At 38.9% G+C, this 10,600-nt stretch overlaps 1 protein-coding gene across 1 annotated transcript in view; it reads left to right on the forward strand.

The window, feature by feature from the left end:
• The window catches only part of arid5b (AT-rich interaction domain 5B), a 76,392-nt gene that overhangs the window by 34,620 nt on the left and 31,172 nt on the right, over positions 1-10,600 (forward strand). The window contains exon 5 of the mRNA XM_020598775.1: positions 61-291. Within this exon, the coding sequence (XP_020454431.1) occupies positions 61-291 (231 nt within the window). The remainder of the gene's footprint in view (positions 1-60; positions 292-10,600) is intronic.

The following is a 10,600-nucleotide window of genomic DNA, read 5'->3' on the forward strand; positions in this document are numbered from 1 at the left end:
CCCTACTGAATGTCACAATAAACCTTTTCTGACTGTCTATCTGTATTTTGTGTTTTCCAGGCCAGGAGGAGGATGGGCGGAAGGTTTTGGTCCTCAGTTACCCCCAGTATTGCCGGTATCGTTCAGTTTTGGCGCGACTCAGAGAGCAGCCGTCGTCCCTTTTCATAGATCACACGGTGCTGGCGCTGGGCGGCATCGCTGCGTTGAGTGGAAGCACGAAGATCCTGTACTGCCGGGACACCTTTGAACACCCCACCCTGCTGCAGAATGAGAGCATCTGTGACGAATTTGGTGAGTGTGGCAGCACATTGCCCCGTGAACCTTCACACTCCTCATGTCCTGAGCTCTGAATGTAAGTATGCACTTAAAACAGACACTTATAGCATGGTTCATCTCAAATTTTCAATTATGTCACTTTGGTTACCTTGACTGTTCAAATCAGCTTTTAGTGGAAAATGGACAATGTTTGCACTTTTGGGTGCAAAGCAGTTTAATTCCATTATGTCAAATCTCAGAAACTGTACTTGAATCCATTAAAATTTTAATTTGTGTGAGGACCGCCTATCCAAAATGTAGGTGGGCAAAGCAAAGCTGCTGTCCTGTTGAAACCATCATCATCTCCAAAACAACAGCATTTCACAAACTGAGAATGACGGCTCTATTTAAATGCATATTTCAGATAAAGATTTTTAAAGGGGGAGTGCACTGATTTTGTACATCAAAGTCTCTTTACAGGTATTGGGGAGTTTTACTGTATATGTGAGGAAATTATACAAGGCTTGTTCTGGCTCCAGAGGAGAGTTGAAATCTGATAAATCGCCTAAAGTGTCTTGAGTTTAAGATGGTTGGGATTTAAGTTGGAAAATGAAAAAAATCTGGGGGTGTGGAGTTAAAAGGAAGTGAGCTTAGTAGACATCTAGCCCACTTCTTATCTCAGCTTGAGGCTTGCAGCAGCTCAAGGGTGCATTTGCAACTACTGAATCTCCCATAAAATTTTCAGGGGTCCAGCTGCATTATGGGTAATATAAGCAAGATGACCAGGAAGAAAAATGCATAGAATAAAAGAGATCTCTGGTTCCACTGCATAAATTCGTAACCCCATCTTTCTGTACTGTCTGTCATGAATCAAACTGTGTTACCAGGAGTAAGATGATAAATCACCGGAGTCGTCTTTTACTGTAAATGGTCTAAGAAGTCCAAGCGTTTTCTCATTCCACAAAGGAAAAAATACATTAGGTTCACAAAATTTAAGGATGCATGGCTTTCACCAGACAAGAAGCTTTTATAATACTTGTCTTCTGGCTTGGCTTTGAATGTAGAAATGTAAAAAAAAAAAAATAAATAAAATATGGAGGGATATAGGGATTCCTATATTTCTGTATATTGTTTTCCATAGAGTAGCTGTAATTTGAGTTTGTGTAGAGATCATTAGTTCATGTGCTGAGGTCTCACTTTAGTTCTTCAGCTCTTTGTCCAGATGGATCAAATCCATCTAAACATGCTTTCAATCAATGTCGTATTAGACTAAAAGGGGAATTCAGTACATACCATTGACCATCATGCACTGTTTGTTTTCCATTCAGTTGTCCTCAGACGGGTCTTTCTGTTTACCAGTACAAGTGACCGCCATTCAAACATCCTCACCAGTCACACCTATGAAAAGCATTTGTGTGGTTCGAGTGAGGAATTTTGAAGTGCTTGAACATGTCTGTTTGCCATTCACTGTGCTTTCCCTGCCACTCATGAGCCCACACATTTTATTAACCCTGAATTGGGATAAAACAAAGGAATAATGTGATTCTTTATATTTCCTCTGCTTGGCAGTACAGTAGAGCTCAGCAGGCTTTTGTGCAGCATTGAGTTGACATTCACTGTAACAGCTCCTCTGGTCCAAAGTCATTGCTTTTCTTTTCTTGTAAATTTGCCAATGGGTAATTGCATTTTAAGAGAGCAGCAGAGGTGAGAGCAGAAGGGGAAACAGTTTTAGGCATAGGGAAAAAAAGTTATGAATAGTAACGCTAACATCCTGTGGCTGCTGTTGCTCATTCACTTGGCTCAATAATGTCATTCCTTCATGAGCCACATTTAAGCTAAACGTTTATTTTCAGAGCCTAAGGGAGTTCTACTTTTTTGACTAAGGCAACCAGATTCCTAATGTTGTTCACATGAAGGTTTACCAGGTTTGATGTAGGCTTTTATTTCTGCTTGAATAGCTGCTGGGAGACTTGGTTGTGATTTATTTCAGAACAGCAGAGCTAAGTAATTTCCATCACTCTGCCAACTGAGCTAAGGCCTTGTGGGTGTCTTACTTACAGGTAAAACCACACACATGGATGTTTGCACACGTAGAAACATACAGTACACAGCTGCTGAGTAAAGTTTTCCCGCCATTTAAAGGCTCTGTATGAATAAGCAGGTATAAATGACCTATTAAATCCACCTTTATTAGGATAAATATCAGCACTGTGGACATGTAAGAAGTAATACTCTGCAGCTGTGAAATATTAAAAAGTTCCAAGTTGATCTGGGGAACAATTTCAGGACTTTCTTCTATGCTTCCCTCAATGCTAATTTTGACCTTTTAGATACAGCCAAATCTGCTGTGGCAGCTCTAATAGCCGTCCGTCATGTCTAGGCTAATTCATGAAAGTGTGTCAGGCTACCTCAGGGGGTAGAGAAGACGAGAGGGCTCAGGGAAAAAAATTCTATTGCAGTGTTTCAGTATTATTTGATATGTGGCCATGGTGGTGAAATCCAGGTTGCTCTTGTTAGCCTGGATTCAACACTACAGTACAGATTTATTATATAATCAGCGGCATTTTTTAAAAATGTGTCCAGTGTACCATCATATTGTTTTATCAGTACTTTTGGAGCAGAGTAATGAAACACCAGCATACTCTGGCTCTTCCTGTGTTCATAAAGACTTGACTATACTTGGTGGTGTGTGGTTGTTTCTGGTACAATAATAACAGTTATCAGAGACTGTGCTAACTCCATTTTTATTCATGTTTTGTGTCCACTTCTCCAAAGGCATCACTGCTTTCGAACCAGCTTGGGAAAAACTGCTTTTATGTCAGTTACCGGATCTTTAGTCCTGTGATCCATATTCATGTTCAGCATGGCCTATCACCCGCAGCTGCTTTCCTCACGGGGAATGACACAGTTTTTGTTTATAATTATCATGCATTCTCTGCCAGCATGGATTGATTATACCCATGCTAGTTAGTGTCCCCAATTTAATTTCTTGCCAGGAGGAATATAATATTACCAAAGCGCAAATGCAGAAACAGAAATACAAGTTCTCGCTGGTACAAATGTTTCTGTGTGCACACTGACATGCTGAATAAGAAACAAGCTGTTATATAAACCTAACAATAAAGGTGGTACATGGTCTGCTGTACTGTAATAACACTGGCATTACTGAGACTCATCTGCTGTGAGAGAGAGCCAGAAATAGTTTGAGTGGGCCAGGCCTTTGCAGCGCTGAATGACAGATGACAAGTTCAAGGTTTTGTTATTAGCTGCTATGGTTCTGTTGATTATTACTCACATTCATTTGGCAGGCATACTGTGTGTGCGACAGAGCAATAACATAAACATTTGTAAGCTTAACCAAGAGGTGCTTTATATGACGTGATTAAACAAGATGTACATCATGGAGCTTCAGAGCATCTTGACAGCTGCTCCTCTGGGCATCTGTTAAACCCTTGGAATGTTTTTAAGTGTTTTTATAGACTTAAGAAAAATATTCTGACCAATATTTTTACAATTTTCTGATTTTAAAGATATGTTCTCATAGTGCTGGCCTTACTCTCCCCTCCTTATTCTTCCTCTCCTTCAGAAATCCAACACTCCTTGTGTACACATCACTTAAATCAACAGGATTTTGAAAGTTAGTGAGGCAATCATGTTTGAGGCAAAGCAGTTGAGAAGAGTTGCCCCCCTCCTCCTCTCGTGCTTTCTCATTTGTCCTATATTCCCCAGGTCTCTTTCCTTGGCCCAGAAACTATATATCTCATGCTCAGCTCAGTGTGTTTTGTTTGAAATATCTCTCACTCAGTGCCAGTTTGATTTTTATTAAAAAGAAACATTTTTGGCACGATGCTTTGGAATCCTTTTTTTGTAATCCTCCAGGGTGGGAGGAGTATAAAAAACAATTTATTGCTTCAGTATATTAACATTGTCCAGATGCGCTGACCATAAACAGAATATTACAGTCTATTTTTGTTCTGTGGCGCATGTACTCTAGTTTGATAGATCTGTGGCCGAATTACATTGTGCTTTGTGTATATTTATGGCAGTTTGAAATAGCAGCATCTGTGTTTGACAGAAACAGATTTCCTGTTTGGTCACTGAAACTGATACTTGAATATAGTGAGCTAGAGAAGAAGTGATGAAGGAAAAAATATCTGTTCTAACAGGAAACATGCTAAAATCTTGAGCTTGTACTGTGAGATAATATCTTTAAAAACATTCCCTCCTGCTAGCTTGATTGGGTTGGGTCACCAGATCACTATTCAGTATGATGTCATTGTTTCCACAACTTGAACCACTTTCTCTCTTGCTATTTAAAAATGAAATCAGATTAGATGAAATATGCATACGCCAATATTGTTCCATGACGGCCCCGTCTGTTAATGCAGTAGGCAAATTGCTTGCTGAACTCATGTTTTCCCATCTATTTTGTAGATGCATGTTAACCACCAGCCCATGAATATTTCATCATCCATATGTCGTGGTGTACAGAGGCCATAGAGAAGGAATTTAGAGGACAAAAGAACGCATGGTGAGATTTCATAAGCAAAGCAAACAAAGCAAAGCAAAGCAAATGTTCTTCTTAAAAAGGTGACAAAGTACTTCACCACAAAATAAATTAACATAATCATAATAACCACATACATCACTTACAGTCACAGCAAAGCATAATAATATTGATATAAAACAATAAAAAGAATAGGCTAAAATCAATAAATTGATGAGAAAATCCCTGACAGAAGACCCATAAATCTTTTACCTAAGGTCAAATGCTAGTGAGAAGAGATGCATGTCCAGTAATGATTTAACGGTGGCCAGATCAGGAGCAGATTCGATCTCTAATGGCAGGTTATTCCATAGTTTTGGACCAGCAATAACAAATGCGCAGTGGCCTTTGAGCTTTAGCCAAGATCTTGTGACCCCCAGTAATAACTGTTTGGAAGACCTAAGAGATCTTCATGAAAGTTAAGGATATAACAAATCAATAATTTAGGGGGGGGGTGCTAAACCTTTTAACACTTTACATGCGTTTGTCAATAGACAAGTAGCGACGTTCTGGACCAACTGAAGACAATAATGAGGGATGAACGATTAGTTTCAAGATGTAATGCATTACAATAATCTAACCTTGAATTGATAAAACTGTGAATTACCTTTTCAAAATCTTTAAAAGAGAAAAAAGGCTTAACCTTGGCTCAAAGTCTCAACTGAGTCGCTTTAACAACTGAGCTACTGTAATTTGTTTATCTAGTTTAAGAGCATCATCAAATATGACCAAGATTCCTAGCGTGAGATTTGGTGTCTGACTCTATAACACGGAACCGAATATCTAAAGGCCACTTCTTTAGGACCTTGTCACGTTCATACATATCTATAAAATAATGCTTATAAAAAAAAGAAATTAGGATTTGCACATGCCGTGCTGTGTTACTAGCCTTAACACACTGTGAGAAGCATGTGTCTTATTGCTTTATTTTGTACACACAGGCTGAATTAATAGTGATATTTTAAGTAAAAGCACTTTCTTCCACTGGCATCAGCAGCATTAGCATGACTTCTGCACTGTATAAGGCACAATCACCCTGATTATCCCTATTATGTCATCAGCCACACACCAGCTTTACACACATTGCTTTCCATTGCTGCTTATCTGTTTTCAGTAAACAGCACAGACCAATAAATAAGCCTCTGGCGATAGGCAAGAAGCTTTTCAGATGTCTGGACATGTTATATACAGTGCAGAGGTTTCCCAGTGGAGTAGTGCTGATCGAGGATAATTGACTACTAGAGGAAGAAAGAACACCAAGGTGTACTATTACTTCAGTTAAACGATCAAAGTGTAGCAGTGGATTTATATGTTGTATTCAGCATAAACCAGACACAGTTTCAAGATCTCTCTAAACAGTGTCCTCTGACCACCCGTCTGTCGACATTGAAATAAGGAAGATGACTTCATAAAAATGTTGATCACACCTTCAGTTGTTTCTGTCCACTCGCAGCAATATGCCTAAGAGCAGCAAGAGGCTTTTTTTTTTTTTGTTCCTGTGCCCTGGGTTTTGCCTTTCAGGCAACATACAGGCTACCTCTGGCCCTCTGATGGATGAAGGATGTGCCTGCAGTGTGAAGGAAAGACTGCAGCCATTGAAGCCTATCCTGCATATTTCTTGGTTAAAAATGGTTACAAATATATTTCCTAAAAATTGCTAAAATCGAATATCCATTAAATAATAAACATTAGGTAAGACACTCAGGTCAATGGTCTCTTTAGTGAAGATCTTAATCTATCTAAAGTATGACGTCTCTAGCAACAAAAACAAAATGTGATTTTAAGTAGGAGTAGTGTATTAATAATTCAACATGCACAGCACATTTTGTTTTTTCTGTTATTAGACTGCGGTTCTTTTGGTAGAAAGCATGATATGTGTTATTTTCTAGACTGATACCATTTAAAGGAAATAACATTTACATATTTAGTTTCATCTGAGAACCAAGCTGTTGCTCTTGAGGTTTTTAGATACAGTACTACCCTTTTTCATATTACTACAGCATCAGTATCCAGATCCAACACAGTGAAAGTTGTCACACTGTCTTCGCATGTTGTTGCAGCTGTGTGCTTTGAAATCTGTTCCTCTTGCTCCATATACAGGTCATTGAAGATTTAACAGTTACTTCCAAATAGGAGCCATTTTAAATGAAAGTACTGACCTGTTTCTCATTATTGTACCTGAGATGTGGTTGTCTTCAGGGTTACACTTACTGAGTTAAATTTAAGACTTTGTAGCTCATGAATGTTGTTGCTGGCAGACTTGCAGATATTGGATGTCAGCGTGTCCTTGAACGCATCACCAAAAAACTGTTTTCTGGCTCCTGCTGCCAAAGGCGATGAGGTGTTCAGTGTAAAGATCACCTATAACAAGTTTGTTGTAGCTTGATGAAGGGTTCCTGGAAGATGGGAAATCAATCTAAGACAAAGTATTTAGTAGGTACAGTTACATATAGCTCACATAAAATAAATATTTATATTTTCTTCATGTCCTGAACTTGTCCTAACCCAGGGTGAGTCATGTCTTATAGTAGCAACGTGATGGGACAAATAATTTGACAGGTCATTATCGTGCTTTTTCAAAGCAGTTGTGCTATTTAAAACAGATTAACTGCAAAGTGTGTCATTAATTACGTTACACTTCAGCTGACCAGGCCATCTTGACCTCATTCATAATGGCTTAGTTGATTATTCTATTAATACACTTGTCAGATGTGGAAGAACCAGTGTCGCGGAGTGAGGTTTGTATTAATGTGATAGAAAGATGAGACAGATTTGTAGCCGACTACACAGTGAGAGTCGTTTTTTTTTTATAAAATCCCAGATGTGAGTTATGATACAATTCATGAATTTCCCTAATAAAAATGGCCAAACAGCATGTCGCAACCTTGAGTGAACACTTCTGACTCATCAGTGTAACTGTAGATGCTGTTTACAAAGTCGGTCCCTGTCAGTGAGTCTGGTTTAGAAACAGCTCATGAATGCAGTGTTGTAACCTTGTAGTCAGCAGGTCAAGGCTTGCTGCTAGTTGTTGTTTCTGAGAAGGGCTTGTGTAACTTACGTGACGTCAGAAATCATTGTTACACTGCTGACACATGATGGTAGCAAGGAGAATTATACTGTATGTGATAATTGTGATTGAAGTTTCTGTTCCCATCTTACAATTCCTGGAAAAGTCAATACCTGTTTAAATGGTTTCACTGCTGGCAGCTGCTTTACAAAAGTTAAGTTTTTTTTAAGTATGCTGCTGCTCCTCCACTAATATAAAACCAAAAATACAAAGAGCAGGAGAGAGCTTGATGTTTTTTTTTCTTTAATTGGATTTCTGGACTCCTTGAATCCCTAAAATACAAAACATTAGCACATAAACAAGAAATAAATGAAAGTATCCATCGGCCGGTTTGGATTGTAATGGGAATGATTATTATTTGTAATTGTTATGGCTTAATGTTGTGTAGCTTTTCAAAATGAAAAAATCTCTATGATTGGGCTCATCGGCCGATTCAATCCCATCGAGTCTAACTAGAGCATGATCTATTAGAATACATATGTTTTATTGATGTATGGGCCTCGTGTTTATCCTAGCATTCATTTATTTATAGGTCGATGCTGTGATTTTTTTTTTTCCTCCAGTAATGAATAGGATAAGCCTTGAAGCTTATCCACTGCTCCCTTTCATCTCTCCTTCCCTCTCCCCCTATTCTCTCCCTCCCTCTATTTCTCCCCAGAAGCCAAATTGAAATACTGTATTTTTTTTTAAAGCTCTAGTCCAACTGAGCTATTGCTGCAGTCTGTCAGTATCAATGATGTGGAAGCATTTGAAGGTTATCCCGTTTTTAGCAAATCCTCCATATTATGTAACAATGACTCTGTTTTACATTTGGCACTCCTGGAACAGCAGGGTGTGGATTTGGGACAGTCCCTCTGTGTGCTCATAACATTTCTTTGCAAAATGGGATTTATGTTTTAATTTCCTCTGCTGGAACAATGGCCATTAAAAGCTACTTGTCAACCCTTGGAAGCAAACAAAAGCTGAAGTAACATGTTCGCTTGTCACATATTTACAGTTGTAGAGTGCTTGTTTCGTTTTTGTCTCGACAGCAAAGCAGTGCTGCGAGTTATCACTGATTAAATACACGTTGTTGGACTTGAGCCATTTCTTTCTTGTATACACTGTGGCTTTGTTTGTCTGTGTGTGTGGAGCTAAATACTGGGTGATGTTAAGTTCTCCAGGGTTGGAGGCATGTCTCAAATGTGACATGTTCATTAGTACTTAACAGGCACCATCATCATCAGATGGACAGGATGAAACTAAGAAAGAGAAGGGAGGAGGGCATGAATGATCGGGTTTCTCTATAGAATTACATCTTATTTTGGTGATAAACTGAATCTGTGAAATTTATCTTGTAAAACACGTAACACTGTGGCTGTGTACCATGATTTTGTGTTTACTTTGCAAATGGAAAGCTTGAGTCAACAGCCTTTATAAGTTTGCACAGTGGTAAAGTACATGCATTCACACCCTTTGTTGAAACACATACCCCAATGAATCTGATGAGAATAATTTTATAATCCGTCGCAATAATAAACTTCTTTGAACAATTTAATTGGCTCTTCCTGCAACGGCACGGCTTCGCTTCATTTGATCTGATGAAAAAGTAATGTTGCTTCTCCCTTGAGGGAACGTGCACAACGGCGCACAAATAATGAATTAAGAACATTACCCTTTTTTTCCAAATGACTGCCATAATAAAGCAGGAAAATTCATACTGCACTTACATCAGTTTTGCCCTAAATTGCTTTCATGTTTACTTGCTTATGTATTTAATTTTCAGTGCTGGTTTTAAGTGAAAATAATCCTGATTCCTAGAAGGGTAATGGATCGCAGTCACATGAAAATTCATTATCATCTGAAAGCACCATTGTCTGCGGAAACATTTGGAAATGGTCCAGAAACATTCCCTGTGTGTGATTCTGTGAAAAGTCACACATACTGTACAGTGTTCTGGAAATGCTTGTGCTTTGAATAGCCTGTATGGCGAGGAGTGGGATTTGATTTGAAGGCATCTGGTGTATGTAAAGGGGAAACTGAAGTAGGCTATGCAAAAAAGGAAAAGGCAATATGTAAAATTGAAACTGACAAAGTCATGATGGTTTGGGAGAATGTCCTTTTTCCTCAGCTGAGGCATATTAACAATGACAGTTTGAATGGAGAGTCTGTGTACAGCAACAGGATGGTCACAGAAATGAGCTCATTACTGGCAAATGCATTATGTATGTGCACACACACACATTCATGTTAATATTACTATGGTGAGAATATTCCATTTACATATCCATTTGCTAATTGTAACCCCTAACATGCCTGATCCCGAAGGCAAGGAAATTGGTGTAAAACCAAAACCATAACCTCAACCAAAATTATCCTCAATTCTATCCCTGAAAAATCTCTTTCCCCTAGTATGGCTTGGCAGGAAATCCTCTCTCTCACTCACACACACTTAAACAGTGTGCGCAGCTCGTATAAGGTAAAAGAACATGATTTTATAAGTGCAAGATAAAAATATGGGAGAGTATTTTTAATGTCCTGGTAAACACACACTTGCTGGGATGTGGGCTTGTCTCCATGGCAACGCTAGTCAGAGCGTGCCCGGCCTAGCGTTTTGACAGGTCTCCCTGATGATGATTGATAATTACTACCTGACTTGTTGTCCCCGTCTCCACAAACATATGGCGGGAGTTGCCCTCCGCCATATATCTGCCAAAATGTTCCCTTTTCTGATAATAGCTTTTTAATGTTGC

Source organism: Monopterus albus, unplaced genomic scaffold (assembly GCF_001952655.1).
Source record: "Monopterus albus unplaced genomic scaffold, M_albus_1.0 scaffold3.1, whole genome shotgun sequence".
Taxonomy (NCBI): Eukaryota; Metazoa; Chordata; class Actinopteri; order Synbranchiformes; family Synbranchidae; genus Monopterus; species Monopterus albus.